This window comes from Dermacentor silvarum, chromosome 1 (genome assembly GCF_013339745.2).
Source record: "Dermacentor silvarum isolate Dsil-2018 chromosome 1, BIME_Dsil_1.4, whole genome shotgun sequence".
In the NCBI taxonomy this organism is placed as follows: domain Eukaryota; kingdom Metazoa; phylum Arthropoda; class Arachnida; order Ixodida; family Ixodidae; genus Dermacentor; species Dermacentor silvarum.
Window position 1 is genome coordinate 153,563,800 of NC_051154.1, and position 23,026 is coordinate 153,586,825.

At 42.6% G+C, this 23,026-nt stretch overlaps 1 protein-coding gene across 1 annotated transcript; it reads left to right on the forward strand.

The window, feature by feature from the left end:
* Positions 1-2,623: 2,623 nt before the first annotated feature.
* LOC119436259 (phospholipase A1-like) lies at positions 2,624-19,167 on the forward strand. Its single transcript, XM_037703053.2, has 6 exons — positions 2,624-2,774; positions 9,692-9,882; positions 14,817-15,128; positions 15,525-15,777; positions 17,347-17,541; positions 18,749-19,167. Exons 1-6 carry the CDS (start codon positions 2,639-2,641, stop codon positions 18,976-18,978), a joined length of 1,317 nt encoding a protein of 438 aa, XP_037558981.2. The 5' UTR covers positions 2,624-2,638; the 3' UTR covers positions 18,979-19,167.
* The last annotated feature ends 3,859 nt before the right edge of the window (positions 19,168-23,026 follow it).

The following is a 23,026-nucleotide window of genomic DNA, read 5'->3' on the forward strand; positions in this document are numbered from 1 at the left end:
TTTCACCATATGCGTCACACTGACTGGTTAGCACTGCCAGAGAAAAAGAGCCCCGAAAGTATCCTCTTCTTCGGTAGTGGGCACGCAACTCCACGTTACATTGCAGGCGGGGATTTGAGGGAGAAATGTGTAGCTTTGAGAAAGTTGTACTGCCGACTGCTGCTTGAAAGACTATTCACTTCAGACTGCGCTGCAGTTAGGCGGAAGCGTGCAAAGTTCACTGGAGGTACTGTCGACTGTAATTACGTGGGCACCTTCTTCGGCTTCCCAGCTTCTTTTATGATGGTACAGATATATCTCCTAATGGCGGCTCACCTGAACTCTGCACTAGACCAGCATTAAACTCGTCTCCTATGCAATAATCTCTACCTATATACAGAGCTTTCACCCTCACTTCAGCCACTTTCCTGTCGTATTTTGTACTTTTCCTGCTTGCTCCACTTGATGCGTCAGTGTAAGCAATGAAGTTTTGTTATTGAATGTATACTATACCTGCTCATAGTGTCTAGACAAACATATTATGCACGTCAGCTGCAGTACGCGGATTGACAAAAGCACAGCCTTTCGTCTGCTCAGTAAAGCCCTGTGAAGCGATGGCTTGCACAATAAGGCTGCTGCCTTTCAATCTCACAAGTGAATGCAACGTCAATTTCCTTGCGACGAAAATGGCCTATACGCATTCAATACGTAAAAGAGGTCGTCATTAGGGAGCAGTTTATTATAACACCTATTTCGGTGTTATAATAAATGCGCCTTTAAGTGATTGTTTTAGGCGCCTAAAAGCCACATTATTAGTGGATAAAAATCCGGCCTCTAGACATCATTCAGGAATCATTAGCTCATTGTTATCAAGCCGCCCTCGTCATAGCACATTTGCCGTTCCATCAACGTCATTCCGTTTTCGTCTTTCTGTCGTCGGCATTGTGTCGTCGTCATACAGCCGTCGTCACGCCATCATACTGATTGCAACTTTGGCAAACGAGTGCCACATTATAGTGGGCCGATGCCGGAGTAGGTGGCATAGAGCCGAAGCAATGAAAATCAGAATTACCATCACATGTGTTAAATAAAGGTCACTTCTGGAATATGATTTGTCGCTACCTTGCTCGATTGCTATTCGCATTACCGTCGACAGTAAGTGAGGTGAGTTCTGCCGGAATTTTTTTTTTTCATTTGGTTAAATTGACGTTTTTTTTGTAGACTCTGTGTGTCTGTGGTGTGCGCGTGTTATATGCGGAAAGGGATTGCTTCAGTTGACTGTCTTGAGATTACCTGCTCTATTGCAGTCTACCTTCCGATCTATTTATAGTTAATAAATAACAACAGCAGAGCAGAACTTTCAGAACTGCTGCCGGGAACTTCTCGTGCAACATTCTACCCCAATGAGGAGTAGCAGGCTAGAGATACGTTTTCCAGGCCGACCTCTCCTCCTTTCTCTTGAGTAAAATCTACTCCTCCTCATTTCTAAGAACGCGTCCATTAACCCGAAGATTATTCATAGACCTAAAGAGTTCCGTTACTTCTGTATGACGCCGATGCTGATTGACATGATGCGCTTCGATGTGCATTTTATTTGTTCGACGGCAAATCCCTAACTCTTCATTGATGTGCGCTTTTTTAGTCCTTTACATACCTCGATTCTTCTTGAAATTTGATGTTGAGTCGTTCAGTGTTTGATTAGCCAGTTATCGCCGTTATCGCTTTATTAGCATTCCAGTTGTCCTTGCGAAGTATTGTAGGTCACACGGCTGCTCACTGTTTGCCGTTATATTCGTAGAAGGATTATTACGCCTGAAAGGTCTCAGGTGCATATGAAAAGGCAGTGGACTCTCGAGCACCCCAAGCTCTTCTTTCTAATTTCAGCAAGCATCCTCATCCTTTCCTTTTTACATTCAAGGTTTATGAACATGCTCACTGGTAAAGTTAGAAGTTGAATGACGAATCCTCAATAAAGTAGAAGCAAGGAAAATATCTCGGTGTAATTTCTCCGGGGATGCTGGCAAGATTCCGCGTCGCAGGTATCAGTGTATTGTAGAAGCTGAAAGTCATTCAAATCTGTGCTGTAGGCGTGGTGTCGCATGAGAAACTCATGCGATATAATTTTTAGAAAATACCTATACAGCGGTAAAAGGTCACAACCCAGTTCTCTCGGATAAGAAAGAGGCATTCCTCATATTGTTTTTTCAGAGAATGGGGGGCAGAATCAGCTCCATGAATGCGTTCGTGCGTGCCAACGCGCAGTGTAAAATGCGTCGACTCCCCAACACTGCTGCTCGGTTGCAAAAATTTGCGCTTGCTTACCGTCTTCCAGCGCTATCTTACGCTCATACGATCATTTTAGTGTTAGCTGATTACGGGGCGCCCACGGTAAGTCATGACACTTTTGTTTGTACAACCGCCGCTGCCCTGATATTGTGCAAGTTAGGCATATAACCTTATCGAGAACACGCCACGCTTCAATTCCTGCAGTTGCGTGTCGTCTGACGCCCTGCAAGCACGCCAGAAAAAAAATACCATAGTTCAGTTCGCACGACTGATAATGAGCTCGTGAGAAACAGAGGAGTGCCAATGTGAGATAACGAAATCGCCCATTATCATGTGCTTTATGTCTAGTCCCAGGGAATACCCCTCTCTCTCCATGGACGCAACCGGCTTTAAGGTCCGCCACGATAAAAAAGCTGCCAGTAACGGACATCTGTCAGGCTCAGTAGACTCACAGTCCTGTCTCCAGGAAAGCCCGCAGCCGCTGGCAATGTTTCTCAAGCTCTTTCTGTGTGAGTAGATTGCGAACTATATATCCTACTTGTCACGCCAACTCTCTTGTACGCCTAGTACTGTTTGATTCTGCCAATTTAAACGTGCACGATGTCCTGGTGCTCATTCGCACAATCAAACAGTATGGCGCACAAGGTCGGCGAACTTCCTCGACAAAAGCAAACTTATGTTCTTCAAACAAATGCTTAAATTACTGTCCATTCTCTTGCTTATGCAAGTTACTAAGGCGTACATTTCAGCAGGATCAGCAGGCGTTGTCTCAAAGATGAACCAACGTAATGTCTTCGGTGTACGGCATGCTCCGGTTTAAATAGTTTATTTTTGGTGTGGTTTCACCGAAAATCTAGAAGTCCTGTGCCTAATGAGTAGAGAGAAGAATTCCGCTTTTTGCGGGATCTCTGCAAAGGCCTCTATAAGCGGGATCGTGACTCATATATTGCGTTCTTGGAAAAGAGCGACTCCGACCCGCCGGCGGAATTTTGGAAGTACTATATACGCAAGCGCTCTAGTAAAGGTGGAGAGCGTTTTCGCCGGTTTGACTCTAGCGGAGTAGAAGTCGATGCAGTTGCGGAAAGTTTTGCTGCCCGTTTCTCATCCTTATAAAAAGCTTCAGTTTTCAACGTTGGTGTCACTCAGTAGCACACGACGGTTCCTACATATTGTGCTGTGTTGTTTAATGAAAAGATCATCGACGAATGCCTTAAGCGGTTGAAGCCTTCTCTATCCTGCGGCCGTGATGACATCCCCTCCACAATCCCTCCGCAATTTTACATAACACTGACCACATATTAGATGTAATCGTCCTAACGGAAATCAACATACATGCCAGTTTGGTTCCCCTATTTTTGCTTAGGCAATATTCCAACTATTCTTTCACCCGGCAGATAGGGAGTGGAGGTGGCGTCATGGTGTTTGTGCATAAAAGGTTAAAAGCTTCATCTTTCGCCACAAAATTCAGCTCTGCCGAGTGTGTTGCGCTAAAAATTTTAGTGCCTGATGCCGATATCAGTCTAGTTTCTATTTACAGGCCTCCCTCAGGAAATGCAAATTTATTTTTAATAGAATTAAACGATCTTATTCACTCCTTATCACCAAATAGTCTACTTTGTCTGATTGGGGACATTAATATTGACACTCTATCGCCATCAAGGCCAGTGGTTTGCGAGTACCTTAACACTCTATCAAAATGGGTGGGGAGTCAGTCCAACGATTACTGCCTACACGCGAGAGAAATATATTAGAAGCAAAATGGTGTCATCTTGCCTTGACCATGTGAATGTAAGAGCCCCATCGGCTAGCACCGTTTCAGCGGTAATCAAGTGTAAACTGGCTGATCATTACATTGTTGGCTGTCATCTTGCATTGCAAGTTCCCTTTGGATCCCACCCTAACGTTCATCGCCTAAACATAGTTGATATCGCTAAATTTGACAATCTTGTGGCCAATGATGGTTGGACCAAATTTCTACGTAATGTCACGACGTCCACCGCTTATGAGCATTTTGTTGATGTAATCCGTTCTTTAAAAATTACCGCCCAGAAAACAATGGCCGTGAAAAAACGCAACCCCAAACTTCCATGGCTAACGTGCGATATACTGACGGCTATTAAAGAAATAGATGCCCTTTGGGCACGTTGTAAGCGCTCGCCAAACAATACACACCTTAGAGATCTGTACAGATCGCTCCGCAACAGGGTAAATGCCATGATTCGATCGGTAAGACGGCAGTATTATACTATAAGACCTTTCGTGAAAGCAAATACTCCCCCAGGAAGACATGGTCAGCTATTAATGAAGTATTTGGACGAAACACCAACCAACCTCTAAAAGATGTATTCGCAAAACATTTTAGCAACCTCACGTTAGCCGTTCAAGAATTTAATTACTTTTTTACTAAAGCGTCCTCACATCTTCAGCCTTTCGCTAGCGTTGCGTCTCGTGCTTTTCCTAATACTGTACGATCGGCATTCCTGCCACCGGTTACTGCAGAAGACTTGCACAGCATCGTGTTTAGCTTTCGACCTAAGAAACCACCTGGTATAGACGGTATCTCCATACATGATATTCAACGTAATTTTTCTGTGCTTGAATCAGTCCTTCTCTTCATTATTAATGGGTATGTGGATCATTGCGTTATTCCCGATGATTTAAAAGTGGCTGTGGTCAAGCCGCTTTATAAGAGTGGTTCTCATAGCAAAGTAGAGAACTATAGACCAATTTCCATTCTGCCTGCAATCAGTCAAATAATTGAAAAACACCTTCTCGTAACGATGACCAATTTCCTAAATAAAAATAATGTTCTCTCATAGACAAAGTTTAGTTTCATCCAGGGAAAAAGCACTATTTCCCTACTAGAAGAATTTGCGGACACTATCTATTCAGCTTTTGATAATAACGAATTCGTATGTGTTCTTTTTTTGGATGCAAGTAAGGCTTTTGATTCTGTTATTCACATATTACTTCTTGATAAGCTAGAAAGAATTGGTTTCAGGGGTCCATTTATAAATTTATTGTCTAGTTATTTCAGTAACCGCTCTCAGGTGGTGCGCATAGGTGACTACTCCAGTACAAAAATAATGTTAAAATCGGGTGTTCCCCAGGGGTCTGTTTTATCTCCACTTTTATTTAACCTGTACGTGAATGATTTGCCTCAATTTGTATCAAAATGCCGCATATTCCAGTACGCCGACGACATTGTCCTTCTGTCGATCAACTCAAGCATCATTTAATACGTGCGTTTATAACCTTCAAGCAGATGCCACGTCTGTAATGGACTGGTGTACAAGTAACAGAATTGGAATTAATAGACAAAAGACTAAACTAGTTTGCTTTCATAATCCCCATAAAAAAATTGATCGTCTTGTGACAGTTTTTGTTCACGACTCGAGTTGTATAAACTGCAAATACATACCATTAGAGTTCTCAACTAATGTAAAATATTTAGGCATCATGTTTGATTCTGATATGACTTGGAACACTCATTTTACAGGTATTATCAAAAAGCTTCGTGCAGTATCTTGTCTTCTGTATAACTCTAGATACCTGTTCCCGTTTTCTGCCCGGAAAATCATTGTTCACGCACTTGTATACAGCTATCTTAGATACGGAATTATCTTATTTCATCACTGTTCATTTACATGGCGTGCAAAATTGAATTCTATTCTGAAATCTGTTCTTCAAAATGTTGCATACAATGAGACCATTCCCCCTAACAATAATCTATTTTCCTTTTTACAGTTGCCCTCATTCGACGCACTATTTTTTCAAACTGTGGTGATAAAACATTTCTGGAACAGTCATTTTCTTTTTCCTTTGATTCCTGCCAGACCACTGAGACACCATAATAAGTTCACTACCCCGTGGTGTTATACCGTTTTGGTCGTTATACCAGAAAATATTATGTTCCTAACGTTTTTCATTCTTTAGCCACTGAACTGTACTCTATTTCATCAAAACGGACACTCAAACTGTACCTCAATACCAATTTTTCTTCTGTTTAGTTGTCATAGAGCCCGTGCCGTAGCTTCGATTAGTTTCGTTTGGTCTAGATTGGTGTGTATCCTTGTCTGTTTCACTTTATTTTTTTATAGTTTGCTTTTGCTCCTAAGTGGGCTTCTTTTTTCTTTGGTACTCTGCCTTTGTGTTGTAGCCTTCTTTTTGTGTTGTAGTTTGCTTTTTGTTTTGTAGCTTGCTTCAGTTTAGCGGTTGCTAGCCTTGCTTTATTTTCTAGTACTTGTCGCTGACTGCCGGGTACAGCCCGACAAGCCTTCATGGCTTGGGCTGACCGGTTATTGAATTTGTAATATTTTTATGAAATAATGGTATTATTCTTATTATTATTAATTATAAAAGCAGGCGGTAGTGTATTTGCCCCAATATTGACATGTAGATTTAATAACTTTTTGAATAATTCCGCTTTCCCTCACATGTGAAAATTAGCTCGTGTGATTGCTGTATTTAAGTCTGGCTAAAAAAAACCGATGTCTCGAATTATCGCCTGATTTCTCTTCTCTGTGCCGCATCTAACATTTTTGAGCTTGCGCTTCACAACATATTGTCTGTTACGATTCCGAATCAGCATAGATTTCTCACCGGCCGCTCCACTATCACAAATCTCGCAAGTTTCATGACACAGATCTCCGCGCCGGTACTTCAAAGGGGGCAAGATGACACCATTTACTGTGACTTCAGCAAACTTTTGATGTAGTCAGCCACTCACTGATTCTGATCAAGCTTCCAGCAGTTTGTTGTTGACTCGTCAATTGTCCCTTAAGTTCTTGATAGATCATGTTATATTAACGTCAATGGCCGATTCTTCATTTTACATGGCAACTAGCAGTGTCCCTCAAGGATCAGTATTTGGACCACTTCGTTTTTTAAATTTTTATAATGACGTTCTTTCGGCTATTCGGAATTCTTCATTCCTTCTGTATCCGACTGACATCAACATTTAAAAAAAATTCATACTGCTGATGACTGTTGCATCGTGCAGTATGACCTGTTTTATTTTTCTAAATGGTGCAAGGACAATAAACTCACCTTGAATGCTACCGAGACCAAATTCATGACTTTCACACACAAAACAGCAATCATTTCTTTTTCTTATTCTGTAGTTACTGGACCATTCTGTAAGGTCCGTGAGATCAATGATCTCGGTGTACTTTTTGATCCAATCTTACACTTTTCAGCGCACACTAAACGTGTTGCAATGAGGGGTATGCGCTCTCTTGGCACTGTTTGCAGACTATCGAAAGAATTCAATTCTCCTACACTGTTCCTCAAGTTTTACACAACAACCAGCTTTCCTCAACTCGAATATGTGTCGGTTGTCTGGAGTGGCATTTATAGATCCAACATTATAGATCGAGTTCAGAAAATGTTTAAGCATATATTATTACCGCTTTGCTAGCACGGGTACTGGTCCTTCTTCTAGCACTGTTGGATTATTTCATTGCCCTTACTTCGCTGCCGGCGTAATCGCTCTGACCATTTGTTTATTTTCAAACTCCTTCACGGTATCCTCACCTGCCCCGAACTCCTGAGCTGTATCATGTTTCGATTCCACGCAAGATCACCTGAGAACATAGACCTTTCTATGTTCCTGCCTGTCATCACCAACACTCAACCATCTACAGAATACTGAGTCTTTATAATGCTTATTTTCATGATCTCGATATTTTTTCATAACTCGCGGTGATTGTTCTTTTCCGAGCTTTGCGTTATTGTGTCATAGTTTCAAACATTGTTGAACTGCCCTTCTCGTCCTTTTTCTTTTGTATTCCCCTTGTTCTTTGTTGTATGTACACTCTTGTTTTCAAAATTGTTCTTTTTATCAATTGTTTTTTACCTATATTCTCCTTCAGTGTTTTTTGTCTTGTTTATTAATAAATGTAGGCGTGCGCCAGCATTCAGACCTTAGGGTTGTTCTTGGGCACGGTAAATAAATGAATTGTTATTGCCATTATTATTATTATTATTATTATTATTATTATTATTATTATTATTATTATTATTATTATTATTATTATTATTATTATTATTATTATTTGCCTACCATATTGGCCATTTTCATTTTCGACTAAATTTCGAAAAATTATTTCAGCTGTTTGATGATCTTAGACTTAACAAAAAGAAAAACAGAACCATGCATAACTTAGCAATAACCCTTTCGGAAAAGCGTGACAAATATTCCAAACTGATCGAGTGGCACCATCACATTAAGGTTTATCCAGAAATAGCGCGCTGTGATGCAGAGAAGTGGCGTGCCGTGTTGCAGTCAACGGCGTTGAATAATGCGCTTGGGTGCTCAAGTATTCACTCCTCGATAAACGAGCGCGAGCATCGTGGCTTTCACTTACATGTGCTGGAGAACAGAATCATTGCGACCACGAGTGTCTTGAGAAAAAAGAGTGCCTTGAAATGACAGAAGCATTTCTTCTGAAGGGACGGCGGAGCGCGATTGGTATAGTTAGGAAGAAGGGAGGGAATACATATCAGAAGAGTAAATTGAGGCTGACAGAAATTGAATTTATTAATCCATCCTCCCTGTAGCATGATATACCGCTACAGAGCATAAAGAGAGAAAGGGGGATATAAAGAAGGCAGGGATGTTGACCAGTCAAGACTCCGGTTGGCTACCATACGCTGGGGGAAGGAAGAAGGGAAGAGAAAGAAGGAAGAGAGAGAGCATAAAACAATAAAGAAACACAGGAAGATTATTACCTGCAGTGTTGTTAAAGTATGCATTGCTGCTTGAGTGGCTGGACAGTCAGTTTAGTTTTTTTAATGCACGCAGACGGAGGCTAAGTAGATTTAGAGAAATGCATAGTCAAAAATAAGAAAACAGAAAATGCAAAAAATGCTCGCGTACTGATGTGATTGTAAAGGATAGTTTACATGTGACAGGTGGCGAGCAATTATGTACTTCTTTCAGAAGATGAGTAATGAACGGCGCCAGCTGCTGATCTTATGACTCAGTTTATGACTTTTAACTCGTTCGCATGCATTGTTTTTACCTGTGAGTTTACAGTGCATAATAGAGGGAAAGAGGGAGAGAGGCCAGCAGCTGTGGAGTTGTTCTTATGGGTGCAAAAAAATAGCAACGAGTGAGTGAATGAAATAAATTTGAAGAAAGGATGGCTGCGTGGCTTATGCTGGGTTACGAGCAACTCGAAATTTTCGAAAGTTTTGTGAAGTTTATGCTATGAAAAGAAGATCGAGAGGATCGAAGAAAACAAAGGGGAGCATTGTGTTAAAAGGACCAAACAATACAAGCCATTTAGTTTTTATGTCTTTGTTATTGCCCATAGCGACTATTGTCACTATTCTTGTCACCGTTTTCGTTGCATAGGGCGAGAACGTAGCAAGCGAAAAGCGGTAATTCATATTGTTTAATGTTTTTTTTTTGTTTCATTAGTTGCTCTGCTAGCTACTTCGCATGCTGCCACTCAAGAGGCCAGCAAGAAATTTCATCGCGACCAACAGAAGTCCGATGCGAAAGAGAAAAGGGAAGGTTGCTGTTCGGACATGGAAATGATTTCCATCGAAGAGCTGAAGTGGGGGAAAAGGATGCTTCGAAGCATTCACCTCGCTAACGAAGCAGTCAAGGTAAGAAGAAAGAATCGGTGTTGAAATACTGAAATACTAGACTCTAAATTATAGCAGTATAGAAAAACATATTCGGAAACAAAATAATACTGGTAATAACCAAGGTTACTTAGACATACTAAATTGTATGTTTCCCCTAAACTGCCCGCAGAAGAAACAGTGGTATAAACTTGGAATGTTGTTGAACGCTGTGTCTGATGCCTTCTGTTGAGAAATGAACACTACCATTTACATCGACGTTGGCATGCCATTTGATACACGAATAAAACTGTTAATGAGCTCCGCAATAAACTTCCTAATGTGCGATACGATGAGCAACACGAGAACAAGGTGAAACCAGGAGCCAGGCTGCTACTTTCAACTTGTTCTCGTCTTGAATTTCCATCTCCCGTTTTCCCTAATGTGTGATACGTATGATATTAAACTACGTGGCTTTTGCACTGAGTAACAATACTTCGGACTGTATGTTTCTTTAGTAGTCCTTTTTCGTTTTTGCATTTGTGCTGACCCGAGGGGATGTTTTTTGCTGTTAGTACTGGCGTGCGCTATTGTGTGCTATTGATGTTTTTATTTAACGTGTGATTTGTCATCTTGTTCTTTCTTCCATCTTTCCTTATCCATTTCATATTCCATTTATATGCTTCTATTTCTTCATTCTTGAAGAATAGCCAGGCGTTGTGTCCCTTTCGGTGGCAGTTGCCAGCCTGATCCTACTTTTTTTTTCCTTACTGTGTATTTGTATATTTTTGTGTTTTCAAACGAACTGATTATAGTTAACCTCGAGTCACATTGCAGCAGCCTAAACTAGTCGCCTATAGTCATGACCTGTTAGTGCGACACAATGCCGTTTCGTTGTGTTGCTTGACCGAATTAGAGTTGATCTCAAACACAGACTCACACCTGCTCCAAACTAGTTCTTATCATTCCATGTGCAGCGGCTGTAGAGGGCATCCAGAGAATAAATTACGAGAAATTTGCTACAAGGTTAAAAACTACATATTTATATCAACGAAACGAACTTTATTGTAAAAGAGAGGGTCAGAGAATTTTTCCACTGTGACGATGATAGTAAAGAACGGCTGACGGAGGGTTCATTATAGGAAAACAATATATAATCCGGAAATTGCGCGGTAGCTTACCGTGCGTGACTGATCTCCGCGGGGTCACAGCATCACAGCCTTGATCCGGCGCCATACGACTACATTCGGGGGCTGTGGGAGGACTAAGGTTATCACAGTACTGACCATAGATGAGCGGAAACTGTGAATCCAAAATGTTCTTATTAAGAACGCTCCATTGTAGCTGGGTGGAAAAATGCGAATGCTCCACAAAATAATTTGAGAAATAGGATTCCAAAATACTAGGGCCATTCCATTTTCGAAGACGGCGTAAAAATAGCAGATCATGTTCTGTAAAATAAAACACGTTTCTCAAAAAACGGTTCTTAACTTTATAAGCAATTAATACTTTTAAATAGCCATTGACTTTCCAAATGTGCTGCAGACGTTCCTTTGCAAAGGATAAGAGTACGTTCCGGGAATTCAGCAGGCACTTGCTTTGACAACGCAGAAGGAAGACGACACATTGCTGTACGGTGTCGTTTTTTTCCCGCGTTGACAAAATAACTGCCTGCTGAATGACTGGAACGCATGCCACATCTAGATAAGTTGAGAATCATAAAAAGAATACGGTCCCTTCTTTACAATAAAAACTTCCGGACGCTTTCCACGGGAGAAAAGAATGAGAGCTGAGTGTCAGGCCGTGCGAACACGTTGGACAACTTCGGCAAAGGCAAGACACAAAAAACAAGGGAAAAAGAAAGATGCGCCAGTTAATGCGTTGCCTATTCACGTCCTTTTTCCGCGATGAATGTGAAACCACGCATTTATTGCTCTTATTGCGCACCAAATTACGCTCCTCAACGTGACTGCACTGGAAGCTGGTCGGGCACATACCACGATGCGTCAGACTACCCAACGAGTGCCCTAAAAGATGGCGTCCTTGTGTACTGAGCGTGCTGAACCCCGATGAGGTTATTGCCGTGAGGAGGAGGGCCTAACAGCTTGGTTCTTAGCGCTATAGATCTCTGACGTTACTGCTTTTCGGTGAGCTCGGCGCAGGAAGAAATGCAAGAGCGCAAAACCCGTTTGTTTCTTTATACGCTGGGGATCACACGCAGGCACTAACACTGGGAGGAAATAATCTATTCTACCCTATCAAGCCTTTTAGGAGTCAATGCCAATGAAACTCGCTTACAATACTCGTGTCACCTGATAAGCATGAAAAAATAAATCGCTCCAGAAATAGAGCAAGCAGATTGCAGTTACTGATACAGCGCAATAAGATATGATGGATGAAAGGGCGATGCCTCGTGTCGTGCTTAAGCTACAGTAACAGGTACTTCGTGAACAAAAATGATGTAGAAAGTCCGGACATCTAACAGCACAGTGTTAAATAGTGTGCGACGCAGTAGTTGAACGCACTACTTTGTCGAATGCCGCCATGAAAGGTCTGGCGTTGAATACTGTGTCATACCAAAATGACAGCTACACAACTTCTGATTGTGTTTGGGCTCTGAATAGTCAAATTTTACGTTAGTGCATGTGCAAAGACGGACAAATTATGAACCTGTGTGCGAATGCGCTCTATTTACGCTTTGGTTCAATAGAATATCATAACATTATTTGCAAGAACTGGTGCTGCCAACAGTGACCTGTTGCGTATAGTTCATGCCGTCACTAGTGGGTGCACATACCATAAGGCATCAAACCTGCAACTAAAGTGTGTTAGCAGTGATAGAGCCGAGGGCAGGGCAAGGTCAAATCAAGAGACATTTTGGCAGCAACAGATTTTTCATACTCTAGCGCACATATAGTTTACGGAAATTAAACTTACGAAGAAATATAAGAGCACGTAGGAGAAACAAAGCCACCGGGGGAAAATCCAGCAGTCATTGATTATCAGCAGAAAAATCACGTTTTACTTTTCTAAAAACAAGAGTGAATAATTATGGGGCATAATGTGACGTTGTTGTCTGTATAGGGGTATACGTATACAGTAGTCTGCGCGGATATATCAAAGCTCCCAAGAAGCTTTACGTCGTAAATCTAGCAGTTACTGTATTTCTTGAAACTTGTTTACAGCAGCCTGAAAATTAGCATTGATTGCCCTATATGAGCAGCGGTATAGCGCCCACTACCGGCAACATGGGTGTTCTCTGTTGTTTGCCTTTTCTTTCTCTGGAATAAGTTACTTTTGAAGTCATGTAGCCATGACGCAAAACTTGCAAGCGCCGAAAACACAAGTGTGAACGTCCGAAAGCTGGCTAAGAGGCGCATACTGAAAAACCTGTTAAAGGAATCATAGGAGAACAGACTGTTGGGCTATTTGGTCATGCCTAATAATTATGGTAAATTAGCGCAGATTAATAAAGGACACAAAAGAACAAAGTGGGCAAGGACATAAGCGCCCGTCCTTGTCTATTTTGTTCATTGCGTCCCTTATTAATTGGCGCTAAGTTACCATAATTATTAAGAAATCACAGGTTTTCGCTGCTCAGGCAGCAAACTGGAACTTGCATACCCGTGCGTCCTGAATTTCTGTCTGTTCTTTGTTTCTTTTTTCACCTTCACTTTTAGTTTCTTTTTGGTTCGTTCTGCTTTGATCCAGTCAGCGTAAATTTTTTGGTTCGTTCTGCTTTGATCCAGTCAGCGCAAAGCTGTCTGGATCGTGCGTGCGTAGATGGCGAACTAGTATAGTCCCTGAGCTGATTTCCGAACCACTAAATGACGGGCTCTAATTATCAAGCCCTGCTCAATCATGCATCGATGGAACCAATGTATTGTCTTTTCAAATGACTAGAGAAATAATGTTAACTCAACACTTTTATTTTTAAATTGATCGATTACCGAACAAATATTTTTTTCGTATTTGCACTTGCCCTTAGCATGTGTTACCTCCGGTATAGCCCATGAATAGAGAGCCTTGACGGAGTATCCAGTTAGGGGCTGTTTAGCATAAAATGGCTTTTTCATATATTGATTTCCTTCTGCTAGGTGCATTTTGAGTGGGAAGTGTCGAACCAGCATTGTCACAACAACTGCTGAAAACTCGTTGACGTAACGTAATATGCCTGGTACCCCACTCCTTACGCCCACACGAGAGCAACCCCCTCTGTCACACCTCCCCCCCCCCCCCCTCACACACACCTCTTATATGGCAGTGGCTTAACAGACACAGGTGAAAGATATGCTAACGCCTTCGAGCAGGGTAGCAGAGGCAGTTCTGCTAAATTATCTCATAATTTATAAAGAAAACAGCTGCTCATATATTATCACTGCCTGATCAAGGAAAAAAAATATCGCACAGCCAATACGGTACAAAAACAATGAATATTGAACATATTGTTGCTGCTGATTACGTATTTGGATGTTTCCGAAATGTGCTTTTTAACGTTGTACGTCTCCGATGATAACGCGGGGTAATTCCGTGCTCCTTCTACCTAATTTCTTAGCACTGTAAGGTTATTGCATGTCAGCCGCCATAGTAACTACACTTTTCATCTTTTCAAATGTTCAACGCGTGAGTTAACAACCCCATCTACTTTTGTATTGTTTCAATGCCAATATAATTATTTGCAGCACTTCCCATGGAAACTGACAAAAAGAAAGACAGACAACTCAGTACTGCATTTTTATTGCATACAACAGAAAAATGTTCTTGGATAACTTTTCTACTCGATTCTCTGGATATAGGCACTGTGTATTCATTTCGCAATCATGTATGCACCTCATGCAAACAAAAATTTCTCCGCCGGCTTTTAACCTGAAAGATCTTTTACGCGAAAAAGAAAAAAAAAAGCTTTCAAGCAATCCGACATCTTGTCAGTGGGAACAATGCCACTGTTAAAAACGCTCTACCTTTAATTTGCGCAGAAACTTCCCAAGAATGCCTTCTACAGCGATGACACGGTGTGCTACGACAAGGTCGGTTGCTTCGATCGCCTAGGCGGAAAATTCTCCCATTTCGCCTCCAGTCCGAAATCGCCAGAAGTCATAGGGACCGAGTTCCTGCTCCACTCGCAACTTAACAAGGATATTCCGGTGCTGTTAGACTACGCTGACAACGCAACGCTCAACGTCGCTCACTTCAACGAAACCAAGGAACTGGTGTTTGTGATCCACGGCTTCGGCGCTTCAGTGAAAAAGAAGTGGGTGATCAACCTGAAGGAAGCCTTCTTGAATCTGGTGAGCTGTTCAAAACAACCACGCTACGCCACCGATAGTCCAACGTGCCCTGACTGTAGTGTTGACGCTTTTTCTTGGTCGAGTTAAAGTCTAAGACACCGCTGTTAAATACTGGAGCGGCCTGCATAGTTGCAGTACATGATCAATACAGACGCATGCCGGAAGCATGTGGATGAAACCAAACCGCTGGTTAAGAGTGTAGGTGCACTTCGGTCTCTCAAAACCTCACTGTTGCTTTGCGACATTGAGTTCCATCTATAAGCTTCAAGCGAAATAAATATATTTTTTGCTTTTAGTACCCCCATGCCTGAACGCTTACGCAAAAATAAGTACCCCTGTGCAGAGGATTTCTTTATTTTTCCTCACTCATGCTTGACTGTTTGCCAATACTTGCAGAATGATGTGAACCTGGTACTGGTCGACTGGAGCAAGGGCAGTAAGGCGCCAGACTACGTCTCCGCGGCAGCAAACGCTGCTTTGGTCGGCCGCCAGATGTCCTTGCTGATCCAAGAACTCATACATGCTCATCCGGACACCGTGAATGCCACACAAGTCTATCTGGTCGGCTTCAGTCTTGGCGCACAGGTTGCCGGATTCTGTGGACGCCATTTCTTCAACGCAACAGGAACAAAAATTGGGCGTATCACCGGTATGCATACAATTTTCGTCCCTCCTCGATGCTTGAGCAGGTCAGAGATACAAAATAGGGAGGTTGCCTAAATCGTCGTCTAGGAACTCTCTGCAATTTGCAGGCTTTAACAAGCGCAAACTTTAAGACAAGGACGAAAGAAAGAAAGATACAGGACAGGCGACAACTCACAACTATTGTTTATTCGGAGCAGACAACAAGCATAAACAGAAGTATCAGAAAGTGCACAGACCACACTGTGAATAAGCGGAAAGGAATTTCACAGTCATGTTGCAACCCAGGAATTCTTCAGCACTTCTGTAGTAAATGCCGCTTTAATTCGGCCTATGCGAGGTTCTCCCAAAGTAAAGCATCTACTTTTACAATTTAATAAATGTGAATTGGCGCACATACAGTTTCGCATACGATGACTCACAGACGTTATTAACAATTAAGCACATTATGTAGGACCACTTGCGTTCGCACTTTGTAAAGGGACACATACGGCCAACACGAAATGAGTCTATGTTGGCCGTCTTCAGAGTATGATGGGATGAGTGTTGTCTTGTTGGCTAAGAAAATTGTAAGGGAAAGCCACAATTCAGTTTCACAATTCCCTTCGCTACCAAACAAATACTGTCCTTAATTATTTGGCTGGTCATTACCACAGTCTACGAGAGCACAGGAAGCCGTTAATTCTGAAAGTGGTACCGTCGCCTCCCTTTTCATTTACAACTTCGTTTCCGAGCACATCAAGGATATGTTTTCATTGTAAGTTATCTGTCTTCAACCTATGAAAGTACCATAAAAATGACGAACTTGGCTGAGAGTAGTGGTTATTATTAAAAAGATGACTAGTTTCCTAACAAACGCTGTGGAACCATGCGAATGCCGGTATGTAGGTGTGCAAGTCTTGTTTCGAACGTGGCTTTGCTTAATGCGTAATAATATTCTCACATATATTGCTTTTGGAACGAAATCATCATATAACGTATCTATTTCCATTAATGCATATTTTACGTTTTACGCACATTAAATATAAAAGCGAACGAAGAAAACAAAAACAAAAGATTTAAACGGAGGCACTGTGACACCTGACCTTGCAGTTTTCTTCCAACTTTAGCGGCCGCCGGTGTACTGCTCATGCTCCATAAATTGCACAACTAAGCTAGAGTTTTCATGGTTTATTAGAAAAATAACTTCCATAATAGTAAAGAACAATTGGCATTTTACATGCGGTTTCAGTAAGAAATGAAACATTTTGACAGACGGAACGCTGCTAGCCAGACGCATCCTCAGGGTGTCTGAGCTCTCTGAGAAAATGTCAATGCATTCATATGCATATACAAGCGCTAGTTTTTCTTATAGGTGAATAAAAAAGAACTCTATAGGTTAACCGATCGTAAACCAGCCACAATTTGAAAGAATTTTGGCCGCAGCTCCTGAATATGTATGATATGAATCTGCTTAAGCTTGCTGATATGTTTGCGAAATCGTCTAAGTCAGGCAGAATGTAGCTCTGTAAGGTGCTTTTCCACAGGCACGGGTCACAATAGAGACATTTTTTTAACGGACGTCACTCTCTTCCAGCGTTAGACGCAGCTGGTCCGCTTTTCGAGTCCTATGACTTCCAAGTGTGCAAGGAGGACGCATATTACGTAGACGCCATCCACACGACAGCCGGTAGCAACGTTCTTGCAGGCCTACTGGGTATAGAGAGCCCCTTCGGCCATGTTAACTTCTATCCAAACGGTGGAAAGTCACAGCCCGGTTGCTGGTTCTTCGGTAAGCATACGTCTACATTAGTGATTTGGTGTTTTGAAAGGGTTACCGTTATTTCAGAGTTGCACAGGCAATGTGTCTCTTCGATTTGTCGTCCTGGAACTGTCCAGGAGTGCCCGAGACGCTGCATACGCCAACGCTCATGCGATGAAAGCAGCGCCTTGGGCAGTACTGGGCAGTCCGGGAGATATCCACAGCGACGTCGGCGTTGTAACGCAACAGGGGCTGGTCTCACAAGGCTCTTACTTCGTACAAATAACGTCATTGGTTGACGCCTGGATCATACTTTGATTCACTGTCGGGTTTGAATTGCACTGGTACTTACTAAACCATGATTCCATGCGAAGTACTTCGCACGTCCGGGGAAAATTTGTAAGCTATGTTCCACCTATCTTCAAATAAAAAAAAGCGAAAATAATTAAGGAAATGTTCATCGCGTCGTGAATATTCGGCAAGTCAGTATGATTCATGGAGTTACTATACCAAAAAAATTACCTAACAAGGGCAATTTTATACGAAATTTTATTATTGAATAAAGCACGCAAGCCTGAATATTTCAGCAGCTGAGCCTTACAACTTGAGGTTGATGTAAAGCTGAAGGCCGGATCAGCACGTCTGCGGGGAGGTCATCAATGTACATCAACCTCTTGTGACCAGCAGCTTAACGTCATCAAACTCAGGGACGTGCACCAGGATTGATGTCATTGTGGGAGGCAGTTTGCACACGTGCGAGACAGAGTGCCTTATATTGCTACCAAGTCTCGTAGGAAAGGGTTCAAAATTATTACCGGCGAATGGAAAGAAAGAAAAAAGAGAGAAAAACGCGGATGGTGGTGCACAGTAGGCAAAGTAGGCTTGGGAGAAAAAGGCGCTCCGAAGAAAGCGCAGTGCAATTACAAGCAGCACAAGCCCGCTCGTACCCGCCATGGTGGCGTAGTGGCTACGGCGTTTCGCTGCTAAGCCCGAGGGCACGGGGTGAAATCCCGGCAGCGGCGGCTGAATTTCGATGGGAACGAATTGAAAAAGAATGCTCGCGTACCGTGCATTGGCTGCAACCCCAGGTGGTCAAAATGTATCCAGAGTCCCTCACTACGGCGTGCCTCACAATCAGATTGTGGTTTTGGCATGTATAATACCCCAGAATTTTTTATTTAATCTGCTCGTATGCCAGCAACTGTTGACGACGCGGACTGTACACTTTCTTTTCCAGATCTGTTCTGCCATCACCGCCGCTCAGTACAGTACTTCATCGAGTCCATGCACGAGAACCGACACTGCCTATTCAAGTCGAACCCTTGTGACAGCATCAACAGCTTTCTGAATTCCAAGTGCAATTCTACGGGACCTCATGGCGAAATGGGTTACTTCAGCGACAACGCCGAAGGCCGTGGCGCCCAGTTCTTATGGACCAACGAAAACAACCCCTTCTGCAAGGCCTGAATCAAAACTGCATCTTCTAGTGCAGCACCGTCTCATGCAGGACGGAGCTATATATATGGCCCCGAAAATGATAGCACTAGCCATCCCAGTGGCTTCCTCTTAAGTGCGGCAGAGATTCCAGAAGCGGCACGCGCCAGAGAAGCTGCACTTTGCATTTTTACACCTTATATCATCTGTGAAATAAACATCGTCAATAACTGCAGTCAAGTGTATATGTCAATATGCGCCGTCCAGTCTGGTGCATTTAAAAAGGTGCTTTTGTTTTTTAATAACTGTTTTTGGTGGCAGAATTTCTTTCACCTGCTGATATAATATATATATATATATATATATATTTACACTGTCGATCCCATCAGGGATCATAAACAAAAAGGCATGTACGTACATAGTTGTCTCACAATATAACAATACAATTAGCACAATATTTAGTTTACAAACAATACATTGAGCAAAGACAAACAATATGGTTGGCAGAAAATAATAAAGCAATACATCGTATATAATAAAAATGAACGAGCGTAAAAAAAGGAGAGTAATCAAAAATCGTAGGGTTAATTACAAGATATATGTTGCAGTATGCTTAGGAATAACAAGAGGTAATCAAATAAGCTAGCAATTAGAAGCGGTAAAGAATGGTAGGCAGTAATAACAGAATAATACCAATCCAATAAGCTTTGTAATAAACAACTGGTAGAGGTAAAGAGTTAGCATAAATAAACAATGGAACTCAGCAATGACAAAGTACAAAGTATTAAAGTTGCGACAGCAGCGAGAACACAAGAGGTGATAATCTATAAATAAATTTGGATTAGGTATACAATACAATAAAATAAAATGGCAAAGAAAATGGTCACACAGGTAGGTCAGAATTGGGAAGCATGTAATTTGTTTTCGACTAATGTTAAAAAAGTAGATATGGTTGGGCTGTTTGTAATGGTACGGTCCAGCTTGTTCCATTCACGCGTCATTAAAGGAAAAAAGGAATGCTTATGATTTTCCGTATGAACTGGGTGTTCATTTAATGATAGTGTGTGTTTATGTCGGGTGGGTCGTGTTTGTGTTATAGATGAGTATTTTGAGCTGTCTACTTTTAATTCGTTATGAATAAGTTGGTACATCATTTTAAACCGTGCAAGCTTGGCTCGTTTTTGTAAGGTAAGGATACCGGCCTGCTTTAGCAATTACGTGGGTGAGTCTGTTAGCCTATATTTATTGTAAATACATCTTAGTGCCTCCCTTTTAACTGCTTCCAGTTTGTTAATGAGTTCTTTAGTGAAAGGAAACCAAACAACATTAGCATATTCTAATACTCATCTGACAAATGTGTTATATGCTAGTAGCTTTGTGTTTGGGGGTGCTAGTCGGAGACGTCTGTTTAAAAAGAACAATGTTTTTGTGAAGTCGAGGTAACGTTGTTAACATGGCGTTACATCTAAAGTCGTGTGTTAATGCTAAGCCAAGGTACTTGAACTCTTTCACTGTGTTAAGTGTAGCGTGATTTATAGTGTAGTTGAATTCTGATCTGTGTTTTTTCCTCGTAATTGATAGTGTAGACGATTTTTTAATGTTCAAAGTCATTTGCCATTCGTTATACCATTTGTATACTAATGATAAAGCGTCGTTCAAAGCTAGATGGTCATTATATGAATTGATTACCTGATACAGAACACGATCATAAGCAAAAATCTTACATTGACAGGAATATTAAAAGGCAGATCATTATTGTATATAAGAAATAAAACTAGAGCCAGAACATTTCCTTGTGGAACTCCGGATCTGACGCTCGATTTAATGGAATATTTCTGAATTGCATGTACAAATTGCGTGTGGTTAGTAAGATATCCCTTGATCCAATCGAGAATAGGTCCTTTTCCTAAGGTCAGTCCGAGTTTATAAATTAATTTCTCATGTGTTACGCGATCGAAATCTTTTGAAAAATCTAGAAACATAAGGTCAATTTGTTTCCGTTGATCAATGCGTAATGATACATCGTGAACAAGCTCAATTAGTTGTGTGACCGTGGAAACTACTCTGTGAAAACCATGCTGACAAGCTGTTAGTATTTGTTCCTGTTCAAGGTGTTCGGTTATGTGATTTAAGATAATGTGTTCTAGTAGTTCACAGACTGTACATGTTAGTGAGATTGGCCTGTAGTTAGAGGGTTCTGTTTTGCTAACAGATTTTTGAATTTTTTTACTTTAGCTGTTTTCCAATCCTTAGGGAGGGCGCCTGAGGACAGTCATTTGTTAAAAATTATTAATAAGTACTTGGCCATCCAGCTAGCGTATCTGCGAAGGAATGCATTTGGTATACTATCAGGTCCAGGTGATTTCTTTGGGTCTAAGTTCAGTAGTAGGTTAAGTATGCCTGTTTCGGTTAGTGTAAACAGCTCTAGTTACTCATTTCTAGTAGAGCCTGCTTGTGGTAGTGTGCCATCGTCCTCTGTGAAAACGGAGCAGAAGTAGTCGTTAAGCAAGTTAGCAGAGTTTCTATTGTGGGCGCTTCTGTTGTGCGTGGCGCTCGTAGATGGCGCCAGTTCTGTGCGAGTGGGGCCGGCCGGTGGTTTCGGCGGCCGTGTAACTTGAACCCGGAGTGCCTGGAGTGAACCCCCTCCCGTGCGCATGGGCAGAAGAGGGACGGCTACGCACCGAGCGAGGCGCCGCATTCCAGACTCCCCGTCTTACTTTTACCTAAATAAATGTTGTTTTCGTTAAAGTAACCGCTGTTCCAGTTTCCCTCTATCTCCTAAAAGCGTATTTAACACTTCAGAAGTGGGATAGCGTACGCCCAGAACGTAAGAAGTCCACCATGGAGCCCTACCATGCCTGTCACTCGCAACGGAATATCTTTGACGGCTCCGACAAGCGAAGAAGATGGCGAACGGCGGAGCACCGATGGCGGGGAAGGCAGCACAAGCCGAGGCGTGCCCGACAGCGCATCGACCAGCGGCACCACTTCGACACCCGGACCAATGTTTGACATGTCGGCAGTCCTTCAAGCAACCGTGCAAGCAGCAGTGAGGGAAGCAATCAACGGGATCGTGCACCTCCAGTCGCATCAGGCAGCGGCCATGCCTGCAATCGGCGCGGGAGAGACGTCGCGCCTAGCTGGTCCCTTTGTTTGACCCTACTTCGTCGGACTCGCCAACAGTCGATGCGTGGATTCGACGGGTGGACGACCTCGCGGAAGTCTACTGTTGGTCGGACAGACTAACATCTTGTAACGCGCTCGCAAGGTTGGATGGACCGGTGAAGATGTGGTACGATTCCCTCCAGTCTGTCCACAAAACCTGGCCTGACTGGAAGGTGGAGCTCAAGCGCGCTTTCCCCCCGACATCGGGAATGCAGCGACTTCACCGAGACATGGAGGACCGTATTTACAGGCGAGGTGAGCCCATCGAATCATACTACTATGACAAGTTGGCAAAAGCACGCCGTTGTAACCTCAGCGATGAAGCTTGCATTGAGTATCTTATAACCGGTCTCAATGATCAGGACTCCATCAGAGCCATCAGTACTCGCACGTACGATTCGCCGGAGGAGCTTCTCCGATGTCTGAAGCGTCTCGAAGAGTGCGTCGGAACCGTTAGCTCCCGGGATTCAAACCATTCGAAGGTGAGCGGAATTCAAAATCTTGCGGGTCATGGCAACAGGTGAAACCGAGCGCCGGAAACGACCTTGAACGAGAGCCGACAGAACTCTCCGTCCGAACCGAGGAGGAAAACCCTCTCCAACGAAAAAGGAGGGCCACGGTGTTTCAACTGCAACAAGTACGGCCATCTCTCTCTCAACTGCCCGAGTCCGCAGCGGAGGGCGAGGTGTGGCGTTTGCAACCGAATTGGACACGAAGCTCGAAACTGCAAAGAAAAGGAGAGCGGGCCGCGCCTATTTCAGAGCGTCGTAAACCTTGACATCCGTGCAGCGGACGCGGCCAACGAAAAATATTTCATGCTTGCTAAAGCTAACGGTCACTGACGTGAGAGCATATGTTGACCTCGGCAGCCAGTGCGTTACTATTTGGCGTAAGGATGCAGACCGAATCGGAGTCA

What these genes read in the sequence shown, in the direction of transcription:
- LOC119436259 (XM_037703053.2), top strand. Translation starts at nt 2,639, where the DNA reads ATGGACGCAACCGGCTTTAAGGTCCGCCACGATAAAAAAGCTGCCAGT. An exon ending in TCGCTAACGAAGCAGTCAAG is followed by an intron (nt 9,883 to 14,816) that starts GTAAGAAGAAAG and finishes TAATTTGCGCAG; the next exon opens with AAACTTCCCAAGAATGCCTT. An exon ending in AAAAATTGGGCGTATCACCG is followed by an intron (nt 15,778 to 17,346) that starts GTATGCATACAA and finishes ACTCTCTTCCAG; the next exon opens with CGTTAGACGCAGCTGGTCCG.